The sequence below is a fragment of the Alternaria ethzedia genome, assembly GCF_023757985.1.
Source record: "Alternaria ethzedia strain BMP 0044 chromosome Unknown scaffold_11, whole genome shotgun sequence".
In the NCBI taxonomy this organism is placed as follows: domain Eukaryota; kingdom Fungi; phylum Ascomycota; class Dothideomycetes; order Pleosporales; family Pleosporaceae; genus Alternaria; species Alternaria ethzedia.
In genome coordinates this window covers 347,823-374,005 of record NW_026056204.1, presented here as the reverse complement: position 1 = coordinate 374,005, position 26,183 = coordinate 347,823, and the positions used below count along the sequence as shown (strand labels likewise).

Sequence of the window (26,183 nt, the reverse complement as noted above, 5' to 3'; positions counted from 1 at the left end):
TTGTCCTCGAAGTTTTCAGCGACGGTTTCATCGTCCATATCGCTGGTCGGAAACTGCGGGCGCACGATAGAGACCTCAAACCATGAAGAGGTGTTGTATGTGCCAGTTGTACCCTCTGTTGTCCAGCCCTGGTCGTGACTGACAATCAGAAACTCTAGCTCTTTGAGTCTGGGCGTTTTGTGATGCGTGGTTTCGGGCTTGTCAAAGATTATCCTCATTAATGGAGACGCGGCGGAGAAGTTTTCGGAGAACTCTTCGTCCAGAATCACAAGAGTCCTGTCATTTTCATGGACGTGCTCGACCCAGTAACGAGCCTTGTCCAGAATGTCGAGGACGAGTTCGTTGGGAAGTCCTAGGCGGTGATGGAGGAGGGCACGGGTGCGATGAACATCACGGCGACGGGGCACGAACGGTCTCATAGAGCTGCTTTAGTAATTGGCGCTTTCGGTCGGTCGCAGCGCAGAGGAATTAGGGTTGAGAGGTTAAAGAGGGTCGCTGTGGCATGTGTGCGAAGACACCCAATGGCAGGAGGGCTAGTGGAGAAACAGGCTTAGTGTCGCCCGCACCATCCCCCCGACGAGCCGAGAGTTACCACGGATCGGCACGCATGACAACTGGCGCATTCGGCCCTGCTGCCCATGTTTAGCTGGATCCTTATTCTAACCTCAGTGGAAATGCGAGAGACTTCAGTATTGCATGGCATTGCCGCTGTCGGTGTGGCAGGCATGCGGCGTCCAGCAAAGCTACGGTGACTCACCGCAGGAAGCTTCCCGACTACCATCCCGCAATGTTCGTCCACACTTCAGGGTATATGCACGCGTTCTCCTACAACAATTTCTCGAAATGTCTTGCACCAAATTCACTGTTCATGTCAAAATGTCATGCTGTCGTCGGCGCGACAATGTGATATCAAGGTAGGCTGGGGAATGACTACCTAGGTCTGTTTCTTTCACTTGCAAATCATCTTAGTAGACCGCGCCTACTCGACTTATTGCGCAAAGCACTCATAAAATATACAAGATTTTCAACGCGGTACCATCGGCTCAAGAGTTTCTACTCCGTCGTGCTTGCGTTATGGAACGTCTCTTGTGCCGCGAAGCATCCGCTCAAGACCTCGCTGATAAGACCGCAACTTTCAGTTTCACAAGTAGGTGCCTTCGCGCAGTGACTAACATTCCAGCGCCTGTGAACAGTGAAAGGTTCAGACGAATCCGATCGAACTAGGTTCCTAATCTTTCCTTGCTCCTCGATTAACTTCTAGAAAGAGAAAGCACCGCCCCCAGTCGATTCAACTTATTGTTCACGAGCTTCGTCAGAACGACCACAAGTCTATCAAGGTAATTCCTGCAAGGTTCAATCTCCTGCGATCATGTTACTGACCATTCTGTAGTCCCTCGACCTCACTAACTACTCCACCGCCAAGTCGACGAAGATTCACCGCGATGTCCTCAACCAATACCGAAGAACGTATCCGCAAGCTCTGGCAAGACAAGCAGCGCCAAGAGCACGCGAAGATGCGTCTCTGCGACGACCTTCAGCGCGAGGCCGTGACCTACAACAACAAGGCCCTCCACTATCGGCAAGAGCGAGATTTCTTCCAATCAGTTCGAAATGGCATCCGTAGGCAGGAGGCTCAAGTCTCGCTTGTAGGTACTTTGAGCAACGAGCGCCCATCTTTCCTCTCAGGTACCCATGATCTCGAATCGGCAGTTCGCTAATGCGCGTTTGCAGGAACAATGGTCAGCGCATGCGGTCGGCAAACACTACGACCTAGAAAAGCAGATCAAAAAGCTCGTCGTCATCACCGCGGCCCGCAAGAAGCTTCAAGAACAGCTCGGTATGCCTCCTACTGAGGATGGATATGTCGACTGCGGTAAGCATGCTGGAATCGGGTCAGTTTTGCACTACTAATACATTCAAGACATCTCGCTAATGTATGAGTAGTACGTCATTTCTTCGTTCGTACATGTCAGAAATATAGATTGGGAAATCGGCAACAGCGCGCTACAGCCTCAATATACGGAAGCGCTTGAAGCAGCGTCTGGGATGGCGCACTCAACAATGTCCTGTTCTCACTAACGTCTTGTTAGGTAATCGATACCTGCTGCTCAATCACGAGCTAGATTCCACTACTAGCGTTCGACACTACATGGACGAGAACATGGGCGGGTCTTCGCTCTTCGCGGACGAGGAGTGGCGGTCGTAGACACCATTGGGCTATAACGCTGGGCAACTTCGGTTGACTGTAGCTTCGTCTTGTGTGAGTCGGTCGAGGGGTCACAGGCGCCATATCCAGAGACGACGGGTGAGTACCGGAAGGAGGAGTGAGCTGCTTTAGTGCTTGTAGTGATGGGTATCAAAGTTGTTGGACGAGGTTGTAATAAGCATTGTGCATATGAAATGAGTAACGGTGCAAGACTGTTGAGTTGGAAGAAGAGTGTAGAACTAGATAGGTAGACTCATTGCAATCAGCATCACCTTGACATGTTTACATACGCTATAAAGCAGTGACGATATTTCTGTTGGTGTTCAAATCTATAAGACGTCAAACGGCCATTTATATCCTCCTTCCTATCGCCCGTGGCCCCTGAAAACATTTAACATTATACCGCTTTCACATTGCAACAAAAGCTCTGTAAGCCTGTATGTGCGCGTCTATGTTCGCCAGGATTTCGCATTCTTCGTCCATGAGACGCCTTTCCCCAACGACGCGAGAAGATGTGAGAAAGGACGAGGAAGTCGTCGGCTTGGGAAGTAAAACGACGTGGAAGATCGAACAAAGGAGGAAAACAAAGAGAACATGATGAGAAGATGAAGAGTCGCAGCCGGGCGTAAATCATGATTTCGCAATGTGAGGCTGTCGTTGCTAAAACAGAAGCGGCTTCAGGCGCATAGCTGTAGGTTCAGTCACAAAAGAGATGCGTGCTCCATGCAGGGGTTCATTTGCGCCTTGTCCGAAGGTGAACAGCCGTCTGAAGTCCAATGGTAGCTGTGCAGGGTGTAATGACCTACAAATTGGAAAGAGACTTTCGCAGGCCCTTTGCATCTTCTCCTCGTCGTGCGACCCGTCGCAGATGCAAAGTACCTCTGTAACGGATGTGTGAGGGTTTGACAAGTACGGTCAAAATGTCATAGCGTCGGGTCGTATTGACGAAGCCTCTATCAAGACGCAACTCCCTCTCGCTACCCCGCCACACACCTGCACCACCACGTTCCGATTTGACCAAGACTTCAGAATCTTGTTGAGGATATCTCTCCGAACTCCATAGTAAGTCTTTTTGCGCGAGCGAAAGCGTGCTTTTCGACCCGCGACTGACACCTTTTGTTGCCCTACAGACCGCCATCCCCACAAGCACCCCGCGACCGGACACGAAGCCGATACTCGTACATTCGAGCTAGGCATGCCAGCGCCAGAGATGAAGAGGTCGGAGGAGGCGACAAGGAGGTACTTGGCCGATACACGCAGAGATGAGGTGGCGAAGATGGTCATCTGCGAAGGTATACAGCGCGAGGTCGTAGCTCTCGACAGCAAGGCCAAGTACTGGGGAGAGCGCGCCGCCCACTACCAGGCCTGGGGAGATCGGCGAAGACAGAGGCTTCATGCTCGTACTGCCTTAAATCTTCAAGTAAGTCGGGATTCGAAGGCACATCCGCCCAGCCTAGAAAATCGTGGCTAACCAATCCTCTGCAACAGGAAGTTTTCGACAAGAGCGCCGCGGACCGCGACGAGATTCTCGAACTCGAGATCAACATTCTCCTATGTTTGACCCGCCTCCGCAAGCTAATTCAACGAAAGCTCCGCATGGCGCCAACGCGGGTCGACTACCTCTACAACGGCAACACCTCAGATCGGGGCGAGCGCTTCGTACTCCTCGACCCGGAGGTGGACTCCGCTACAAGTGTCCAGAACTACATGGACACTCGCATGGCCGGATCATCGTTGTTCGCGAACGAGCTGTAGCTCCCATTGGCCTTGGCTTGATGTAGGGGCGGAAGACTCAAGGGGGATTGACGCGACAGCCCATACTGGCACCATTAGCAGTACCCTCGTGCCCGATAGCTCGCTCCATACTAGACCTGGGCATAAACGGGGTGATACACGGCGTAATGGATAGCTCTTAGTACCTAGACAATGGCGTCGCGGCGCAAGACCGTATTGGACATGGATAGATGAGGCAGGAAAGATACATGAATAGAAAGGGAGCCCATACCTACCTTCGCAGCTATGCAGCAGTATCCACACCATGGAAGTTTGTCGCATGTCAGCAGCATGCTGGATCGTGAGGCCTACGTGATGTCTACATCTTTGTGCTGCGCATGCCGCCAGGTGTCCTCGAGGCCCTCAAGGCGATTATCACAGCGACAAGGTGCGGTTTGGCGCTTTTGAAGTCGATCAGGCAGTGCGTATCGCTGTCATCTTGCGTGATACTCCATAGATCGCGGCTATAGAATTGCAGTAGTACTTCTCGAAGCGAGCATATAGCAATTATGTCAATGCTGCGCTTGGAGGAGATTAACCCGCTGTCGCGTCCTGGCCTGAGCCATCCGCGCTCGAGTCCTCCAGCTGGCATGTCATGTCTACGCCGACAAGTGCAGAGTTGCTGTCAAAGCAGCTTACCTTGAAGCGACGTAGCTAGCTGCGTCTCTCCTAAGTCTAATCTCTAGTCGCAAAAGAGCAGAGTGCAAGTACACGTCCTTCGCAAACGAAGTTGCTGCTGCTGCTCCCGCTGCAGAAGCGAAGACTTGGAAGAGCGCGCGTGCTGAACCAACCCGCCTCGCCTCTCGAGGAAAGCATATAAGAGGAGCTCTACACAAGCACAAAAGGTTGCACCTGCCTCTAGATAGATATTACATCTTACCTTAGTAGTGGAATAGGAATTAGAGAAAAGATAGGGCTGTACTATCTTCTAGTCGCACTACGCTCTGCTGAAGCTTTCGCGGTAAAAAAGATAACAAAAAAGAGCAAAAATTACGGACTTTCAACCGCGGGAACTCCACCACCTATTTTCGAACCTGGTGATACACAAGTTAGTAACTTGTTTTCTGTCAAGGCCTCATCGGCCAGGGTACGACGTTGGGTCACCATCCCAACGCCGTACGAGATATTGGCAAGATTAGAGCAATTATATAGCCAAAGGACTTCGAGGTTGCTATGGTGGCCTTTGTTGATTTTCGAGGCGCGAAGGGGCGCGTGCCTGTGCGGGGATTACGCGTAGCGGGGCAGCGGCGGCGAGTGCAGAGACTGCTTCACATCGTCCACGGCGGCGAGGAGGCAGGGGTCTGCCAGTGAGACGAAGCTCCGCTTAGACGTGAGCTGCTGCTCGTCGCGTTGAGCTCGCCCCTGTAGCCTGAGTTGCACGTCCTGGAGTGTGTGTGACATCTCAGGCTATGTACACAACCAGCCATGACATGAACGTCGAGCCTGGTAGGATCGGTAGCCTCGAAGGCGCATATCTCCTGAAGCATTGAAGATTCTTTTAAAGCATGGTGTTTGCGTTGCATGACGGTCCGGTCTGACGTCGCTCATGTGTGGCAGCGGATGTTCGCACATCCACGTCTGCACCCACGCCTGCACCCAAGCCTGCACCCACGGCATGCAGTCGTTCAGCATTGCGCATCGGCATGGAGAGACGCAACTGCCATCACGTAGTGCAAGTACGCTCAACAGTCGTGATTGCGTTCGATGCACGTTTGCGGTGGTACCCGGAACAAGTTGAGACGGGTCATGGGTGAAGTTGGCCACACGCAGCAGCATCCCGTTGTTGCTTACCTCGCCTCGAGTCCGTGACGTCGCGCATTACTCATTAGAAATATGTGATACCGTTGTTGATAGTCTTTGACTCTTGAGCGTAGCTTCGATAATGCTCGAGCCCATGTCCGCAGTCGTAAGCTTCGAAATCTTGATACGTGATGAGCTATGCCTTCTCTTGACCCGGTACATCTTGGTAGCGGCAGGCTAACAGCCAAATGCGATGCATCAAGGCGTGAATATCGAAAGTGGATAGCATAGACCCATCTTGCATACCTGGCGAGGTAATACCTGGAGCACAGGTGTTGGAGTCGTGTTTCCGAGCGAGTCAGTCTTGGCTACATCCGAGCAGAAGACGACAGAGTAAGGGTGGGATCGAGGTGAGCTCTGGTGTGTTCTACAAAATGCCGATCGCAGCAGCAGGATTCTGTTAAAGATTGATCTCTTTATGGGGCGAGAGAAATACGATATGTGGTCCTCCAAGGTGAGAGACTCTCTCACCCCTGAATATAGCGAAAGTCGATCCAACGAGGGAGCGAAGATGACCCGTCGAAGAGCTTTCGAGTCGATCCGGATGAAGGACATATTTTTGGAATGATGTATGCTAAGGCAAAAAGCCAAAGGGCGTTGATTTGAAGCACAGTCAGTTATACTTCGTGACGCTGTTCCGTGATGATGGCGGATCGATGGCGGACTTGAAAGAGACGCTCCGTGATGCGTGACCCATCAAACCAGGTTCATTAGGGCTTCTTGTCGAGCCAGCCCCTGAAGTAACTGATCCTCACATATTCCGCTGGGAGACGCCGTTGCGCAACGGACATCCTCTTCATGGAAACATGAGACGATGCAAAGAAGGCCAATAAGGAATCCCCGTGTCGAAGAGCGTAAATTGAGATGCATTTCGATGCGCGTGCCGCTCGACACCAATGCATCAAAGCCGCAGATTGTTCAGCAGCCCGTATGTCCGCTGCTCAAATGCCGAAGGTTTGCTGGCATCTTTGGCCATCTCCTCACATCGTTCAATAGCGAACTGTTGCAGGACATTCGTTGTTGTAGATCATGTCCGCGATATGCACCTCATCGCGATTCTGGAGATGAGTGCCACTCAGCGAACAGCAGACTTGCGCTACCTTCAAGCAACCCCTGACAAGCCCACATCGTGTGGCATCTTCATAACCGCCAAAGTCCGCACCAAGACCGATGAATAGGGGCCTTGGTATCTAGATCATGTCCAGTTACAGCGGTGCAGCGTTGCGACGTTGCAATCAGACAAGGTTGGTCCTTCAAGCTCCTCCGATGGATATGATCTTGTTTGCGCAGTCAGAAAATCTGAAAGAAAATCGACATGCTGCCGGTTGCTTTTAGATGCTGACTCCAGTCTGGAACTTGAGGCTCTTGCAAGGAGCCCGCGATGATGCCTCACATGCGGAGATGCTCTGAAGTCCGCTGTCGACCAGCCATGTAACATTTACAACAGATGCCAGCTTCTCTAACTTCGCTTCCTTCTAGAATGGCGGACAAGCAAGCATGCGCATCCAAAGTGGCTTCAAGACCAGTAGGCGTTATGATAAGCTGAAAGATAGCGCATACATGTTACCTGCTAGACCATCTGTATGCCACATCTACCAAGTCATACCCTACAAGGCATGCTTGAAGATGCAAAAAGAGATGCGAAAGCATCTGATTTTGCGCTGTGAACAGTTGACCAGATATGGGTTGATTCGATGATGTATGGTGTGTGGGTGCAAAAGCAAAGGCAAAAAAAAGCCAGGAATTACATGCTACTCAATGGTAACAAGACACGGCGGTAAATCGAACCTGGGTGTTGTTAGCCAACTATTCATTCAAGTGATGAACAGTGGTCCGATCCTCTAACCAATGCAAGGCGCCTGGCAGCCACTACTACCAGGAACCCGACACCTGGGACCTTTTGATGGAAATATCCAGAAAGTCTTTGTATATATGACGACAACAACTTACTTTCGGTATGTTTGGCGAAGGAGATTGGCGGGATCGTCTGATTGGCATCGCGGGGGTGTGGGGCAGGCACGGCGGCGACGGGATCACAACCAAGCACCTTGCGTGACCAATGGAGGAGCCGTCGACGAGCAGCTCCTTCATTTCCACCTTCTCATGGCTGTCTTGACCTTGTGCGTCCATCGTCGCGAGTTGACTCGTTTACAGGCCCGGCTACGGGCAAGCCATCAATGGCGGCCTCCACGTCTTGCAATTCGACCTGAATTCCGTCCACAACAAGTCTCAAGGCATCTCCGTCTTGAGTTTGAGCTGTCCATCTGAGCTGCAGCTCAATGCGAATACATGGGAAGCATGCCATGTAGGGAGCTGCACCGACTTGCCGCGATCAGAAATCTCCAACGTTTGTTCCGCGGCGAGACACCAGTACACTCCGTGCCTATGTCTGAGGAGCACAGAACAAGTACAACACTCCATCTCATCACGCTGATTGGGGTGTATAGACGCAGCCTCATGTTTGCATGCGCAGCGCAGGTGCACGGCAAGCGCACAAACTGTAAGAGTGGTCTTGAAGCCCCTGCATCGCCATCCTTGTGACGTCCCGTTAAGAGACCCGATACGATGGAGGCTCTACGTGCGGCTTTTGTTGTTGCGCCGCTCGCATGATGGTTCTCACGTCTGCAAAGTGCGAGTCTTGTTGACCCCCGTGGTGTCCGCACTCCATCACCTCCGCCACCCCAACACCTCCCACCGCGACGACGCGATAGCAGTGTCGTCAATGCAGAGGCGTCTGATACAGAAGACGTGACGATGAGAGGAAGGCGAGTCGTTTCCTGTCGGGCTGACTTGATCGCAGATCTTATCGATGTCCAAAACTCCCAACGCCGTCTGTCCGCGAAGTCTTCAACACCGCTGCGATCGGCTCCGCCGCAGCAATGGTCGTTCTCGACTTGCTCGTCCTTGGAACATTCGATCACCAGCGCTACTTCGGCGCCCTGCTTTACCACGCCGATACGGAGGCATGGAAGCAACACCGACAGGCTGCATCGCCCCGTTAGGCGCACGAAGAACGCATCCCAGATCCATGCAGCACCACGAGACACATGGCAGAAAGCGATCTCCCGGCAAAGCATCACGGCACCGGAACCACCAGACTGCTTGCAGTGGTTCTGGAGCCCACAGGAAGCCGCCGCGGCACTCGATCCTTCTTCATCACCGGACAAGCTCAAGGGCGGGGGTGAAGCCCTGCACACGCGAAGATTGGGCGGTCCCTCTACCATCGGATAGATACATCCCACAAGCCGGCAATATCGTACACCAAACGCGCGCCACGATGCAAGACAGCTTTGTCGCAATCGATCTAGGCCCGCGAGTCGCCGCGACCAACGACGCGAACACCGCACAAACATAACGTAGTGACGCAAGCGGAAGTCTCCTGACTATGGCTCTCCTGCTGCGTAGGCCTCTCGGCCACCGCGAACATCGGCGCTGAGAAGCCTGCGCCAACAGCTTCAACCAACGATATCTCTCGCGATACGAGTGCTCAGCTACTGAGCGGACACACTGGGAAACGAGATTGTCGGTCCTGGAGCTTGACATACCGGCCCGGGACGTGGCGACCACAGTATCAATGCCATGACTAGTGGCGCCAAATGAAGACCTGGACGGATATCTCGCTGGCGAATCTGACTTCGGCTGGACAACTCTTCTGCGGTTGGGCGCCGTAACGCTAGTTTGCGGACTTCGACATTGGAGTCATGACCATAAGAGCTTGGAACAAGACCTCAGACTGTCGATACATGGAGGCATCAGACCTGCTCGTACGTTTTACTATTTGACTTCTTCTCAAAGTACGAGGTCGCAGGTGACTTGTTTGCCATGCCACCATGACAGACTTGCCGATGTACCCAGGGGAACGGCGTATCAAGCCCGCTGTCGCGACGGAAACATAGCGTGTTGAGGGCAGAAGGTCGTTGCGTTCGCTAGACTCATGCATCTGCTCCATTGAACCTAATACTGATTGGACGACTGGTCGGCATTGCCAAAGCATTGGTGAGTGTAAATCCCAAGGAAGTCTGCCGACGGCTGGAGCACCTTGCCAGCCCAAGACCATGGGGGCCAGACAGGTGAAAGGAAACCAGTACTGTCGAGCGACGACTCAAGATACGTGATCTCAGCACCTCATTGCCGACTGCGTCAGATACCGTACCCGGTGGTTTCTCTTTGGGTTAACCCGATCGACTGATGTTGAAGGACTAGCCTGCACTTGTCGACCCCACAAACATTATGCAAGGCTCTGCATGACTTCGTCGATGGACCTTGTGGGAGGATGTGGGACAATACATTCGGGTACAAGCTGTCACAACTGTCGAGAACGCGCTCGTGTATCAGTCCAGACACGATCAAGGCCGACGAGATGGCTGGCAGTTGCTGATGCTCTGATCCGCAGTGGTGGCTTCAGCTGGGAGATGGTACGCTCGCTGAAGATCAGAGTGTAGTGCATCCACGTCTTACCTGGGATGAGACACCCCACAAGGCCTGATCGTTTTGCAACAGTCTGTAACATCGGACGCAGGCCTTGCATTGTTGCCGACTTGTAGTGGTACTATCGGAAAGCCAGCCTACTCCATGCGAGTGTGAGCGAGGTGACGCTCTGAACACCAAAGATCGCGCAGCTTTCGATTTGCAGCAAGACTGGATATATCCTCGTGTGCCTCGAGCATGCGCAAGAGCCGTTGTTGTAGCAGCGATTAAGCTGTTCGATGCAAGTTTCGCATCGTCTGCCCGTCCGCTCCTGCTTTCTTCTGTCGACTGTTTCTGCGGTACAATGCGCAAGGCTCTTGCGGTCTGTGTCCCTACGCCCATGCAGGGCTCGGTATCAGCATGGCGACGCATCATAGCTGTCGCATGACGAAGACTGTAGCTGTGGAGACCATGCCGGCGAGCTTCCACCGAACGAACAACAACGAGATGATGCGAAATGGTGTGTCGATTTGCCGACCGAGCAACCGCTGCAAACTTCCTTTTGTGGCCCACAACCCGTAACGTACCCGTTACCTTCTCTTGCCTGATCTTCTGCGAGACAGAGATGGACGTTGTGTCGATGCGAAACAGCCGAAGTATGTGGTTGTAGTACTCGCGTACTCGATATCGATGGGCAAGGGAGATCGTAGTTCGTGAACCTTAGGCCGTAGGACGCTTGTGCAGACAAGGAAGAGGACTCGATTGGCATTTCTTGGAGGTTTGGCGATGCCAGCATGGCTTCAGCCAACACGCTTGTGGTAAGCGACGGAGAGAGGTCTCGCTCGAATATTACCTAGAGTTTTGGTAAAGGTTACAGTGCGAGGCCGAACCCCGAAGGACCAGCATAGTCGGAGCTATACCACCGCTCCGCCAACGAAGGTTGGCGGATAATTGCAGCCAAAGGTAGAAGCCGACAACGCTGCCCGAGTACTCAAGTAACCTGTGGCTGGTAGTTGTCTGTCCCGCATGCCTCTCCTTGCAGGCGTTGTAGCTTCCTACGTCGAGGGAGATGTTCAGTCGGAGCTTGGCCAAGCGAGTGGTCTCTCCCGCGGAGGTCTCAAATCCGGAACAGCAAGAGTACCGAGCGGACAGAGTGGCCGCAGGTATAGAGGCAGTCGAGGTGGGATCGCGAGCATTCGAGCGGTAGGTAGGTGATCCGACGCAAGCTGCATGCAAGGTGGGCGCCGCTTGGAAACACCTCCGAAGCTTGTTCGAGACTCGATGTCCATGGAGCTGTAAACCTGGCAACAGAAGTGAAGTGCGCAAGCAAGCCAGTGTTGCTTTGCCTTTACCAAGTTCCCTAGAGAAGTTGTCTCGAGGCATGTTGAGCATGGGAGAACGACGCGGACTGCCGGGTGAGGGGCAGCGTCGCGTTGAAGCACACCAGCTCGATCCAAAGCAGCCCTTCCTGGTATCATATCACCATGTGCCTTCCTGAAGGTGCCACTATAGGCGAGCGGCAAGCTGCGAGCTGCGAGTCGCGGTCGGGGTCGTCGTCATGGGCGTACGGCGGGTAGGACGATGTCTTGCTGAGGAGCCATCTCAGCGGCTGAGGCACTGGGCGAACTCGGAAGACATGTGCATCTCAGAGGCTCGAGTCTTCATCTCCATGTCGTATGTCGAACGCGTCGTAGCGATGTGGAGTCGATCTCGTGGAGCTGGTGGTTGGTGGCGAGTCGGTGTGTGGGCTGAGGCGAGAAATTCAGGAGGGAGGCGCGATGGTGATGCAGGTCCATGCGGACATGGCGAACTTCAAGAGCAAGAACAGCCGCACCGTGCACACAGCAGCTGGCAAGTAACGACTCCGTCGTCGACGTGTATTGCACAGAGCTACTGCATCGATGCGAGTTCGTACGTCAGAGCAGAGGGAGTCGGGCCGAATCATTCGCGCATGAGTTAACGAGGCCAGTCCCGCGGAGACACCACGCCGTGGAGCGACTGCAAGACAACAGCACTGGAGGGATGCACTTCATCAGAAAGGTCCGGAGGAGCAGCTTCCTCATCGTGGCAAGAGCTACTGGATGTACCGCATCTGGAATCGCGCTCAGGAGGAAATGCATACCATATAGGATAGATGCAGGCAAGTCAACCCTACCTCAGCCCTACTACAATGCAGACAGATGCTAACACTCAAGCAGATAGTTCATTAGATACAGCACTATATTCGTAGACCCAAAATATACCATCTGTTGACCTTCCACTGTTGTGCACCTGCCTGCCTTGTGGACGAGATTCTGCCAAGGACAGGAACCGATGGGGCATCGTCCCTGCTGAAGGCCCTCCTAGCGCCAGAAACTCTAATCGCACCTCTGCCCACTCCCTCCACACCCCTCTTGTTTACTGACCACCCCTGCCTCAACTTCCTCTGCGACTTTCGCCAAGCACGAACCCCCTTCCCATTGCCACGACTAATGCAGAAGAGCTTCTCATACGCGTCATTACGGTTCAGATCCCCTGGATATCCTCCTGAGCGACACAGCGCGTCGCCTGCCTCCATCGCCATGCATAGTCATCGCCGGCGCGACGAGCCACTTCCACAACCGCGTCTGAATTTCCCAACAGGCGCGATGGCAGCTCTAAGTCGTAACGGGCTATGCACCTCCGCTTGATCTCCGTCAGGGTATCCTTTGCTGTCTGGCCCTCGATGAGGCCCGTTGTCGATTCGACATCAAGCACGCAGACAAACATCGCACACTAATGACCTACAGCGCTGCAGCGACCACACCGCTTTGCAGAAACACGACCTGGCTGCTCACCTCTCCTCTGCCGACTCTCAATCGTTACGCTCGACTCTGTTGCTCGAGCTCACACTCTGCCTGCGTAATGACGGTACAACTTCGAGAAAACAATCAGCAGTATGCTTCCGCAATAGGCTATCAAGGCTTTCGTGTAGGCTACATCGACGCCAAAACTGCGCCTACCGTTTGAGCATCACCACACCTTTGGACTCCGCACCAATCTTGAAGGCCTTCCTTCCCATTCATAAACCCGTGCTTCGGGGTGGCTATCGACTGCCTAGGAAGTCGAGCAGAGTTTCAGACAGCTGTACAAACCCACAAAGGCGTCTATCTAGCATGCCAGCGCGAGTCGTAGATATTGCGATCATCAGGTCCAAAGTTCAAGTATCTGGCAAGGCTCATGTACATCTTCCCTCACAGAGCTCTCGCCTTCCAGTTCGGAAACAATACCAACTGGTAAACCCAGCCGGCAGTATGTAAAAGCTTCTATCGCGCGCACCCATCATCTTTGGACCTTTTCCGGATATTCAACAACATCAAACCCTTGGCTACGGAGCCTAGCATCGATACCCATCCTGCCCTTCCCATTAGGCTTGGGCTGATGTCCCCCGTTCAATATCTTGCCATTCGGTTTGCACTTGGTATCTGGATGACCTAGCAGTAGGTTTCTTCTGCTTGCCGAGCGAAAGGTAAGGTTCACTGATGTGAGAGGTTCTCTTACTCTGTCAAGTCTAAGTCCGGGTATGTCATCTTCTTTACATTGTGGGTTCGTTATATTTCCACTTCCACGCGTTCTTCTGTCTACACCTGGGCCTTCGATCCACCATAAGGTTTCCTACCCCTTCTCTTGAACATATGTCACAAGCCATTGCAACCAGCCATTGCACTCTGGTTCAGTCAACTTGTTCAGGCACCTTGTCCACAACATGATGGAGCTAAGCAAGTACATTGCTAGTCAGGCTTTTCTTGCGAACAATACTAAAAGAGATGGGATTTAAAAAAGGCTTCTTTGGGACTCAACATTCTGGAACTACACACCATTAGCACAGGACCCGCAACGTGGGCTCAGTGAATACTGATGGCCCGCAGCCGCCACAATAGGCAACGTATATCCACGGCGAGACAGACAATACAATAAGACTTTCTGATTGTAGTCCGCTCATCGACGCCGACTATCGGCCTTTACCGCCAGTTTGCCACCCGGATTCCCACGTCACCAAGGGTTTGAAGCGCGGGGTAGGACATGTACATGAGCTTATGCTCACGTGTTGTCGCTCACCCAGGCTTCGAGACACCACAGTCCGCGCCGTTACCGCTTATACCAAGCGTCGCTGAGACTTGTGGGTATATATATATATATGCCTTCAACTTACCTTGACATAACCTTTTCTCATCCACAAAGGCTCTTGCGATCACAACATCAGAATTTCAAAAGCAAGACGTCGCTCTCTCACCTGAACATCCTCGCTTATACCGTTCAGCAAGTCAACTGCATGCCCAACCAACGTTGACAATTGGAAGTCTGCGAAGAGTATTCTTATCTTCCGACGCAGTACCTTGCAGTGCCTTCGCAACTTGATCGGAATCCTGTGTGGCCGTCCAATTTTCCGACACATCAATTGCTATCTTGAACCCGAACCGAATTACATCGACCAACTTTCGACTGCCGACTGATCGAGAGGAACGTGGTTGTGGTCGCTTTACGACATCGCCATCTCGACTGCTTTGGATCATCTGTGGTACCTTAGCGTCCTACCTTGTGGCTCAACTGTACGCCGTCAGCCACCGCACCCGCAAAACCTTCTTCGTCTTCACCGAACAGGAGACGGCAAAGAAGACATATAGACTGCTACGGTTAGGAAGTTCAGAGTGAACATTCTTCCGGCGTCTCCCGTGCTTCACGCCGTCTAGTCCTGTTTGCGAAGAAGAAGGGGTGTGTTGCTGTGGTCTTGGCTCAGCGTACGTTGAGCACGTCCGCCCTACTAGCCAGTTCGTCGCCTACGTAACTGGGCTGTCCGGGAGCTCGATAACGCTAGCGCCTCGTCTGCCTCCCCTAAGTTCCTCCCACAGCTGGTCCGTCTTTACCGCACCACCTGTAAACACCGCCACCCACACATCTCCAAAAGGTACGTACCCCCAGCAGCTTAGCAGCTGCTTCCCCTGCACCACTTCTTTCCTTCGCCCACTTCAGCAGCACTCTGGTAGCCTCGTTGTGGCGCTCCAGCTTGCGTTGTTGACTCTCCTCCGCTCTCCGCCCCGCACACAACACGCCCACTCTGGTGTACACATTGCGCCTTTGCTTGACCTCTTGCTAATTTCGACGCAGAGAGCGCTTTGGTTCTTGATCCATTGCTACGACTTGCACGTAAGCTACTGGATATCATGTCCCGCTTCCACAACAACCAGCTAAACATGGTTAGCCTCTTCAACGAGGAACCGACCACACCAACACAGAAGCCCAATCGCAAGCGTAATCGCACTATGCCTGCACCTGAGTGTCACTCCAAGAACCTCCTGCAGCACGACGGACCTATCGAGACCTACCGCGGTCCCGAGGTTGACAATTCCTACGTCAACTACGGTTTCGAGAGCGATATGCACCGTCGCGGTCAGTATCACGCTATGCAAGCCTATGTTGCCCCAGCTCAAGCTCCGGTGAACAACGGCGGCTCTGTGAGTTATACCCCCACATATGACAGCGATTACGCCGAGAGCGATCGCGAGGACCACCCCCCATCCAAGATCCCAAAGATCAACAAGGATGGCGCGCCCCGCAAGCCACGCCAGCCTCGTCCCAAGCTGCTCAAGTGGAGTGACAACGATTGGAAGAATGTAGTCCTCGGCATCGTCTGGGCCTGTGGTGAGACTGGTGTTCAGATCCCGTTCGACCAGGCTGGCCAGGTTGTCGGCGAGAGCTGTACTGCTGGCGCACTTCAGCAGGCCATCTTGAAGTTGCGCGGCAAACAGATCGCAGAGGGCTACCAAATTCCATCGTTGAGGATGGCGTGGACGCGCAAGAACAAACGTTCGTCTTCTTTGTCGTCCACTGCTAACACCAACTCTCAGACCAACGCTGGTCAGGACCCACTGACTCCTTCCCGTCCGTCCTTGATCGTAAAGCTAAAGGTTCCAGTATCAAAATCTGTCGGCGTCAAGCACTCTCCGGGTTTCAACAAGGCCGGTGCTGATACTGTCCGCGAGGAGTCCAAGGAGAAGGTCCAAGTTCTCAACGAGGCACAAGACCAGAAGCCCGTCGTGGTTGATGACGACGTCTTCAACATTGACTCCCACCGTGCTCACAACAAGGACTCTGATGTAGACTATCTCCAGCCCGACGGTGATGCGTCCAAGGTTGGTCAGGGTTTCGGTGTCAGCGGTCACAAGTCCCCTGTCGCCCAACGCAGGCCTACCCTCTACCGCAACGACGCCCAGACCCACCTTGAGGTCAACAAGTTCGTGGACGATACTCAGATGTATGGCTCCGGTGCAAACTACCACGGTAGAGAGATGGAGTCTGTTGATCTTGACTCTTTCGAGCTTGTCGACGAGGACAACGAGGCTCTTCTTAGGCGCCCACGCCGTGCGTTCAACCCCGAGATGTCCCCTCTGTCGGGCCATGCTTACGAGAGTCCTTATAGTTTCCAAGTGGAAGAGGGTCAAGATGTTAGTGGCCACTCGCCTGTGTGGCACGGGTCGGGACAGCGAGGAGCCCAAGGTTTCCTTGGTTTGGCTTGTTGGCCGCAAGATGGGCTACCGCCGCTAGAGGCCGGTCATATCCCTGATTCGTTTCCTCACGACGTTTTCGCGAACTGCGGTTTCACTCAGGGTTCATACGTCGACGTACCCATGGCCGAAGCTTATGATGGCTATGGTTTCAACGCGGGACATTGCAACTAAAAGCACCTCGCCTCGTCACCCGCCTTCACGCGAGTAATGGTTAGGTTTACACGACTGTAAGAACAACTGACGTCTCTCAAAATCGCTTTGCTAACTGTTGTGACCAGTATGATGGACGGTTTCTTTATGATAGCACGATATTCACGGTTCACGGATTCTTCATTTTGGCTGCTGGTTTTGCAGTCTGGATATGGTATGACACGACACGATTACATGAACACACTGGGTGTTTATCTTCTTCATGGGTCGATGTGACTGCTTGGCTTGAGACATCTACGTCGGCCTTGCGAGCACTTGGCATGGTCTTTGCACTACATGATTGATGGATAGGATACCCGCTTCACGGATGAAAAGTTTAGGTACTTGAGTAATGGAAACTTGAATACCTCTATGATGACCTCAATGATGCTGATGCTACTGCTACTGATGGTGATGACGTGAATGACCGACTGAGTGACGAGAAGTCGCTCTAATACCTCACCTTCTACCCCAACAAGTACGGCAGTAACTTCCCACGCCGATTTTTTCGCGCGTTCCACGAACTGCAATAGCCGCCAATATCCGAAAAGCGTGTGACTCACCCAGTAGCTCAGAAGGGGAGGGCACGCGTCGCACAAACAAACGCGAAAAGTCACGGTGAACGTGACGCGTCAACAACAATAACAACGACGGGTGGTGACTAGGGATTTAGGCAACCGCGCAAAAGCTTCTCCACGCGGACTAAGCATGACGCTTCAGGCACACATGTAGTGTTTGCATACTCCGATAGGTCTTCCGAGTGAGAAATGAAGTGGTATGACGAGCTGTTCGCCATCTGTGAATAGAATGTTCTTTGATATCGCAACGAAGAACTCCATCATTGACGCAAATCGCCGTTTCAGCCATTCCAACTCTTGCCTCTTCTTCTTTGCTTCACCTCACCTGCTGGCTGACATTCTCATGGTCATTACACGACATCACAGCAAAACCATTGACCCCGTTGACACCGTGGTTTCTTAACCTCAACACCGAGCCGACTGTCTCGCCGATCGCCGTAAATCACCATTCTTTGTCGCAACGTTTCACGCAATATCCCTCGTATTCGAACAACTTTGTTTCCCAAAGTTTCCAAAGGAGACAGCATGGACCCGAGGTTTTGGCCTGGGGGAATGGGCGGGGGTATGGGGGCCGGCATGGGGCGAGGTATGGGCGTGCCCGGCATGGCCATACCAAACATGCAACAACCATTCTACCCACCACAAGGATTTCAGCACCCGTATCAGCAACAAGCCCAAGCCCAAGCCCAAGCTCAAGCTCAAGCATACGCACAAGCACAAGCACAAGCACAAGCACAAAATCAGCAACAGCAGCAGCAACAGCAAGCTTCCCCGCCCCCAACTACAAACCCACCGCCACCCAAAGACTCCAAATACCCCCGCTTCGTCAACCCCTTCCAAGACGAGAAGCCGCAAGGGTCTTACGGTAAGCGCGAGTACGTACCGGGGCAGGAGGCGATACGTATTCCAATTGGGCATCGGGGTGACGATCCGTGGACTAATTGGCATATGATGCAGGCAAGAAGACGGTTGCAAGAGATGAGGAGGAGTTGGTGAGGTAGGAGGGGAAGGATGATGGGGTTGGTGAGTAGATCAAGTCGTGTTGTCGAAGTGATGCAATAGCGAAAAATTCATTGTTGGCCATTGCCACGCTGAAAGCACCAACTTTGGTGCAATATTACATCCTCCATTCCTCCCTATGTACCATGCTTCGGCATGTACCATCCCTCATCCATCCATACATCCTCCTTCTCTTATTCCCAGTTGTGCCCACATCCCCTCGTACTTCCCTCGCCCCAAGCCTAAGTCTCAATCTTGGGCACTGCGACAGCCTCATCGTGCTGCACACTCCTCTTCCTCTCCTGATTCTGCGCCACCTCGCCCAGATTTATGTCGTGTCCACCCTTGGGATCGATCTCGGCGAACTGGACAGCAGGACGGAACTCCTGCGACTTCCACGCTTTGCTGACGATGCCGTAGAGTTCGTCGACTTGTTCGAGACTGAGGCCCTTGGTTTCGTAGATCATGAACCAGCTGTAGGGGGGAGAGGTGTCAGCGTTTGTCACGCAGATGTTGGTGGTTGGGTAGGATGGTGCAGAGAGAAGGAGGACTTACACAAAGGCGATGCAGACGAAACAGAATGAACCCCACACGAAGAAGACTTTAGATGCCAGGTTCGCGTGGTCTTCGTCGACCATGTACGGGGTTGAGTAGGCAATTGCCCAGTTGAGCAACCTGAAATATGGCGTTAGTCTTTTCCGATACCATGATCATTGTTTGTGAACATACCAGTTGGACGCTGTGGTCATAGAAAGACACTTGGCGCGTGCCTTCAACGGGTACAGCTCGCCGGTCACAACCCAAGCGACTGGACCCCAGGAGCTGGCGAAGAAGAAGATGTAGATGCACACAAAGGCAATGGCAGCGCGTTGAGCTGCGAGATCGGATGTACCGGCTACCGTTCCAGTGATGGCGACGATATACTGACACACGCACATGCCTATCGCACCGAGGAGAAGAAGGTTGCGTCGACCGAGGCGTTCAACCATGTAGAGACCCGCTAGAAATCCGAAAGTCAGTACTGTTTTCGTTTGGCTGGAACAGGGGTGGCTTACGGAATGTAGACGCAACGTTGACGCAATTGGTGATGACCTGGATGATGAAGGGGTCTTGGAAGCCGGCGTTCTGGAAGTACTGGGTACCGTAATCTGGACAAATTAGAGGGAGCCGCAAATTTGCGCCGTTGAGAGAACATACAAAAGATGAAGTTTACACCAGTAAGCTGTTGTAGCGACTGCAGCAAGCATCCAGTAACGAGACGCTTACCCAGCGTTCCCTTGAAGCAGTCGGCGTATGTAGACTTGCCCAACGACATCTCGTAAAGATGGTTGGCCTGAACCTCGTTCAATTCCTCAACGATGGCCGGGTGATCGACTGGGAGACGGCGGAGCTTGCCGAGACTGTCGGCAGCCTTCTCGTACCGGTCCATCTTGATGAGATATCTCGGGGTCTCTGGCAAGAAGAAAAGTCTAGCGGAAGGTGAGCAGCTGCCATCATGTAGTTGACATCAATGCACTTACCCGCCGACAAGAACGATAGACCATAGGAATTGCACCGCAATTGGAATGCGGTACGATCCGGAGTCATTGCGGTCCTTGGTCGAATTGTTTACAATGGCCGCGAGCAGCAATCCAATCGTGATGGCAAGCTGGTAAGCTCCTACAATCGTTCCGCGAATCCATTTCGGCGCAGTCTCACTCTGGTACATGGGAACTGTCGTCTTGTTAGCTTTGCTGCAAGCGAGCCAGATGCCCCGCAGAGCCTCATCGATGCGGGGCGAGGGGCGTCAGCCACCATTGACGATCAGCCCCACGATGCCGGGAAGCGGAGAACAACGAGGAAAGAGTTGACTTACTCAGAGCTGAGATGAGACCAACACCGTAACCGGCGAAGAAACGACCGGCAATGAACAATGGTTGCGCGGTCGCGGCCGTCTGCAGAATGACACCGAGGTTGAAGACGACACCGGCAGAAACCATCAAACCGAGACGGCGGCCAAGTAGATCACCAAATGGCGCAGCCGTCAAAGCACCGAAGAAGGTACCAGCTGAGAGAATGGAGACAATCAGAGAGTCCTGAGCTGCTGTGATACTGAGATCTGGTTCGGTGGAGAATTCCTTCTTCCAGTAGTCCATGGCAATAATGCCAGAAATGGTACCTGTGTCATATCTAGGGAGATCAGAACGTGCGTGTGATACGACAACGACGTGTAGGCTCACCCGAAGAGGACACCACCAAACGCGACGAAGAGACCGATAACAATGGCAGGCCTTGGAAAGAGTTAGGTGTGTGCATGGTATCGTGTCCAGTGAAGCTTACCATGCCTTACCAGCTGTGTCTGGCGGAGGCTTGAGCATGAAACCCATGATGGCAAAGTTCGATTTGTCTTCTTAGTGATGGCAATTGGCGATGTCGCGAAACTCGAGACGCGTGGTCAGGCCGTTCAACGGAGCGCGCAGTCACTCTTTATCTCAGGATGCTAGCTCCGAGCATCTCTCCATCCAGCTCGCGATCCCGACAAACCCTTGTCCCATGCCGCTGCACCTCAGTGCCATATCACAAGTTGCTAATCCCAGTCAGTTTCCCAAGCCAACCATTCTTGCATGGTATGCCCCGCATCATAACATGGAGCGTACCGCAGTTGGTTATTACCCCGTACTCGGCAGGCTGACCTCCCTCACACCACTTACGTCGGAGGCTGGTGACAAGACAGCGATCATAGAAGCCGGTCACGATCGCCCAGCGGCTGTTCGTCACGGGAGCGGACAAATACTGTAGAAGTGGTGGCTGAATCAGACCATGTTTACGGGCAAAGCATCATGCCAATTCTTCCCTTCCGGCACGAGCGCATAGAGCAAAACCATCACGCAGGAAATGCCGCACATTCTGCAGGCAAGGCGACGCGTTCTTCCAGAAGTTTACCGCTCCCAATGATCGCGTCAACCGTTCGGCATGTCAGAAAAAGGATGGGCCGATTGTCTCCCTTGCATCCCCAGGAACTCCAGAGTGGAGACTCGTCGGTATGATTCTCGGGGTGTTGGACATTGGCAGAGAAATGTTTTCCCCGCGCAACACCAAGATGACCGTAACGAAAACGAAAGTGCTACACGTCGGATGCAGCGGCATGTTATATTGTCGTCCTTTCATGAGGAGGTCTAGAAAATGTGCTCGTGAAGGTTGTTGTTCTCCTGTGTAGATGCTGTCGCGCTGTTCCTTGAGCCAATAAGCCTTCGCTTCCTTTCGCTTCCCTTCGATGTTCAGTGCTCGGCATTGCTTGGACCGACGCGATGACTCGGGGACGTGTGCTTACGGCGCAGCATCTGCATCGCGATGTCGATGATGAGTGGTCGACGGAGCGGTCATGCCTGACATGTGCCGTGCCGTCACCTCGGTCTTACTGCGACAATGAACGTCTGTCTTCCAGGCTGATTTTCGGGAAGTGGAAGGATGGTTGAGGTTGATGAAATGTGGAGGTACTCCGGGGTAGCTGCGGAGTCTAACGGGCGCACTGGCGGCGCTGTACGTCAGAGGCATCGACGCATCGCTAGAAGCCACGAAGACGTTTTTCGCGCATCGAAGCTCGATCGCGCAGGTACAAAGTTTGCAATCGAGGCTGCAGAGGGTTTCAATACCAGGTCCTGGGATTGGGGTCTCAGTGTACCAAATTCTAGGAACAAGCCCGCTCGTGTGTTTAGCAAGATTGGTTGGGCATCTCCACCAGGGTGCGACGATCGTGACGATCTGCTGAAAACAGTGGTGACATGTCCACCTAACAAGCTTCTTTGGCAGTAGCCAATTTCGAGTCAGACATCACGAGTAATGGCAGGCAGCTGCTTGAAATATGGCGATGCAAACTTTTCCTGGTGTAACAGGCAGGAGCTGCCACGCACGTGGGCTTGTTGTCAAAGGCGAGACGGAAGTCGCGACCGGCGCAAAAACTTTTGCCGAGAGGGAAGAAGCGCAAAAGCGATCCAGCCTCATTGACAAGAGATCAAACCACCACACATCGACGCGAAAGCCAATTCGGCGACAACAAAACTCTTCCGAGCATGCATTGGTATCTAGCGAAAGGAGCCCATGCTCCTGCTTTTTGTGCTTCCTGCCTTCCAAACCAACAACACACTACGCCTTGTTCTTATCACCGCTCTTTCTCCGCGCCTTCTTAGACTCAACCTTGGTCTCTTTCGCGCTGACGCCGTTGGGAGTAGACGCGACTTCGATACCGCCGCCCTTCTTCTCTTTCCTGCCCGCCTTCTCCTTTGCGCTCACGTCGCCGTTCTTGACCTTTGCTGTCTCCTTGGGCGACTCCTTGGATGCCTCCTTAACAGTCTTCTTGGGCGACTCCTCAGAGGTCTCCTTAGTGGTCTCCTTGGCAGTGCCATTTGCAGCCTTCTCGCCCTTTGGCACAACAGCCCTAGGGTCCTTGCCCTTCCTGCGCATCGTCTTAACCTTAGCCTTCTCCATGTACTTCTCGTCCTCATCCTCGTCGAAGCCACCAAAGTCTGATTCCTCGTCGCTGTCCGCTTCGATGGGCCGACGATCGACGATCTCAAGTCCGGTGGCTGGGGCGTTGGGGTTGGCGGTGTTCTTGGCCTTTGCAACTGAGGATTCGTTGACGCCAACGGCGTTGGGCGGGGTAGGCGCGATCTTCTTGAACTTTGCGACGAAGAAGCCGTCGACGTTGTATGTGTGAGGGTAGTATCTCCTTGTCATCTTCATTGAGGGGTGGAAGGCCTTGCCGCCAATGTTGGTGAATCCTTCCTTACCAAAGGTGAGACCGGTCTCTACGAGCTTGACGTTCGGTCGCTTGTTCAATGCGTACTGAACGACTTGCTCGTTCTCTTCGAGAGTTACTGAACAGGTACTGTAGACAATGTATCCTCCGGTCTTCGAGTGGTGGTTGACGGAGTCGATAGCAGCGAGCAACAGCTGCTTCTGGAGATGGGGTAGCTTCATGAAGTCTGCTTCGGTCTTGTTGGTCTTGACACTGGCATCCTTGGCGATGACACCGGTACCAGAGCATGGAGCGTCGAGCAGCACACGGTCGAATCCACCCATGACCCTAGGGAACTCAAGAGCCGAGTAGTGGGAGACGATGACGTTCCTCGCGCCTAGACGATGGATGTTGCCTATCAGACCCTTGGCACGATCCTTGTTGGCATCGTTGGCAAAGATGCATCCTGTGTTCTTCATCAAAGCTGCCAAATGTGTTGTTTTTCCACCAGGAGCAGCAGCCATATCTAGCACGCGCTCATTTTCTTGAGGTGCCAGTGCCATAACGGGCAAGAACGAGGAAGCGGCCTGGAGAATGTAGTGTCCAGCGAGGTATTCCTACAGAGGGTTAGTAATGGTTTGAAACATTCATTACACGCCAGGCTTACAGGTGTGGCTCCGAGCGGCACTTGCGCATCGAAAATCTGCAGACCGACTTTAGACCACTTTCCAACGGGCTCAAGTTGTACACCGCGGTTGATCAAGCTTTGCGCAAGTTCTCTTCGGTGTGTTCGGAGGGTGTTTGTTCGGATAACGACTGGTCTTGGGGTTTCGTTGGCTTCGAAGAAGGCTTGCGCTTCGCGGGGTGGGAAGAGGTTGAGTAGCTTGTCAGCTAGGAATTCGGAGTAGCCTATCAACAGTATTAGTATGCGCAAACACAGGACTCTCATAAACCATCAACGTACCGTAGTAAGCGCAGATGTCCTTCAAAAGCGACGCTCTGTATTCCGCCCTACTTCGCCCCTCCTCAGCCAGATTCTTGAAGTCGTCCAGTACACGGATAGTGTCGGTAAGTCTTGTGCGCAACAGCTGGATGTCCTGGTTGACGAGATTCGTGATCGGCCTGCCATCCTCGTCCTCGTCCTCTAGGATCTTGGGTCTCTCCGCGACGATGTTGGTTTGCATGTTGCTCTCTTCCAACTCGGCTTGCGCCTCCGCATCCTCAATCGCCTTCTGCATGTCCAATCGCGTAGACAGACCAGCAATGTTGGCGGCTGTGAGCTTCTCTTCGGCGTCCTCCTCGTCATCGTCGTCTGACCACATGGCCGCGCCTCGCCTGATATCGTCGTCCGAATCTACAACGTCGGAGCCGAAGTCGTCGTCGTCCATGTCTTCGTCGTCTTCGCCTTCGGATGCGCTACCGAGCGCATCAAGTCCGGTAACGTTGATGTTCTCCAAATCGGAGTCCTCAATGTCTGACATGTCGTCCTCATCGTCCGAAGGTGGTGGAGGCGCCGACTTCTTTGCCTTTGCTTTCGCTCCGTTCACGACAGCAGCAGCCGTCTTCAGAGGCTGCTTCACAGGCTTGACGGGCTTTCCAGCTACCCTCGTCTTGGGTACCAATTTGGCCTTGGCCTCCTTAGCTTCCCTTGCAGCAGTCCTGCTCCTCTTCTTGCGCTCCGGGTTCACGGCGTCGGGCGCATCTTTTCGCTTCCTCGTAACTAGCGATTCGTCGAGGACATCGGGCATGCCCTGCTTCTTCATACGGCGACCTTGACCCATGGCGACAGATTTATCCCGCAGGTGTTTAGTGGGCGGTAAAACAAAAAGGTCGAATTACTGAGAGATGGCAGCGTGAACCAGCAGCGCGAACACCGAACTTTCGCTAGCACTTTGGAACTTTTTCCACGCTAGCGGACTTCCTTTGGGCTTAGCGCGTTCTTTGCCCTGGTCGAGCTGCTGCGGTCCACTGTCCCGCAACACCAACAGCGTCATCGCACGGGAGCTATACACATCTTCGACCGTCGCGCAATCCCACGATATCGAAACACTACTCGAAGTCGCATTCAACGAGCCTCAAACAATCCATCATGTCAGAACTCGCATTCTGCAAATCATTCCTCAGCGCCTTGGACGCCCGCCCGCCCAAGCTCTCCAGCGATCACATTGCAGACGCACGCCAATATCCCGCACAAGGCGCCGTAAGTCCTCGCAGCCCATCCTCCACACATCCTATATCCATACGCGCAATGCTCATCAACTGACAACCCAACCAGTACACCCTCCCCCGCCTCCCACACCCACCCCACCCGCAACGACCAAACCCCAAGCCCACCACCAGCGACGATGCCTCCACACCATCCTCCACTTCAATCTCCGTGACGCTCAAACCAATGAAGCCAACCACACCCACCATCCCACTCAGCTCAATCGACCCATCGAAAACCTCCGTGTACGACCTCAAACAACAGTACGCGACACAAGCCTCGTTATCAGCAGCCAAGATAAAGATTCTGTACAAGAAGAAGCCAGTCACAGATTCAAAGACACTGTTGGAAGTTATCGGCACAGATGCGGGGAGTGAAGTCGAGTTTGGGGTTATGGTCATGGCTGGCGCTGCTGTTGGTGGGGCTGCGAGTCCGGCGTCGGCAGGGACACCGGTGACGAGTCCGCCTGCTGTTGCGCCGCCGACGGAGAGCGAGAAGGGGCTTGCTAGCGCTGGAGAGACAGCTGCGGGTACAGCGACTGGTGCCGCAGATGCGCCCCTTGGTCATGGGAAGGACGTTGTTGCGACAGACGAGTTCTGGGGCGATCTTAAGAACTTTGTGCTTCAGAGGACCAAGGATGCGGACGAGAGTGAGAGATTACTAGGCGTGTTTAGGGGAGCGTGGGAACAGAACAAGTAGCGATCTGGCATAGCTGCTGGGGCCAAACAATTGCACTCGCAGATATCCGGAAACAACATCACAATTAACATCGCGCACGTCACTTCAT

General features: G+C 53.4%; 6 protein-coding genes across 6 annotated transcripts; 4 read left to right on the top strand and 2 right to left on the bottom strand.

The window, feature by feature from the left end:
* Positions 1-1,442: 1,442 nt before the first annotated feature.
* Positions 1,443-2,206, top strand: J4E87_005371 (uncharacterized protein; the record flags this gene model as incomplete). Its single annotated transcript, XM_049376984.1, has 3 exons — positions 1,443-1,646; positions 1,732-1,892; positions 2,137-2,206. The coding sequence occupies 3 exons, from the start codon at positions 1,443-1,445 to the stop codon at positions 2,204-2,206; spliced, it is 435 nt and encodes a 144-aa protein (XP_049233209.1).
* An 868-nt stretch (positions 2,207-3,074) lies between these two features.
* On the top strand, positions 3,075-3,961 carry J4E87_005370 (uncharacterized protein; the record flags this gene model as incomplete). The annotated part of the gene is made up of 3 exons (XM_049376983.1): positions 3,075-3,081; positions 3,337-3,626; positions 3,695-3,961. 3 exons carry the CDS (start codon positions 3,075-3,077, stop codon positions 3,959-3,961), a joined length of 564 nt encoding a protein of 187 aa, XP_049233208.1.
* An 11,435-nt stretch (positions 3,962-15,396) lies between these two features.
* On the top strand, positions 15,397-16,881 carry J4E87_005369 (uncharacterized protein; the record flags this gene model as incomplete). The annotated part of the gene is made up of 1 exon (XM_049376982.1): positions 15,397-16,881. The coding sequence occupies one exon, from the start codon at positions 15,397-15,399 to the stop codon at positions 16,879-16,881; it is 1,485 nt and encodes a 494-aa protein (XP_049233207.1).
* A 1,837-nt stretch (positions 16,882-18,718) lies between these two features.
* Positions 18,719-20,842, bottom strand: J4E87_005368 (uncharacterized protein; the record flags this gene model as incomplete). The annotated part of the gene is made up of 9 exons (XM_049376981.1): positions 18,719-18,950; positions 19,032-19,151; positions 19,206-19,476; positions 19,532-19,624; positions 19,674-19,945; positions 19,997-20,189; positions 20,332-20,645; positions 20,696-20,746; positions 20,796-20,842. 9 exons carry the CDS (start codon positions 20,840-20,842, stop codon positions 18,719-18,721), a joined length of 1,593 nt encoding a protein of 530 aa, XP_049233206.1.
* A 1,756-nt stretch (positions 20,843-22,598) lies between these two features.
* J4E87_005367 (uncharacterized protein) lies at positions 22,599-24,971 on the bottom strand (the record flags this gene model as incomplete). Its single annotated transcript, XM_049376980.1, has 3 exons — positions 22,599-23,807; positions 23,858-24,099; positions 24,155-24,971. The coding sequence occupies 3 exons, from the start codon at positions 24,969-24,971 to the stop codon at positions 22,599-22,601; spliced, it is 2,268 nt and encodes a 755-aa protein (XP_049233205.1).
* Positions 24,972-25,279: 308 nt separating this feature from the next.
* Positions 25,280-26,095, top strand: J4E87_005366 (uncharacterized protein; the record flags this gene model as incomplete). Its single annotated transcript, XM_049376979.1, has 2 exons — positions 25,280-25,390; positions 25,466-26,095. 2 exons carry the CDS (start codon positions 25,280-25,282, stop codon positions 26,093-26,095), a joined length of 741 nt encoding a protein of 246 aa, XP_049233204.1.
* Positions 26,096-26,183: the final 88 nt, after the last annotated feature.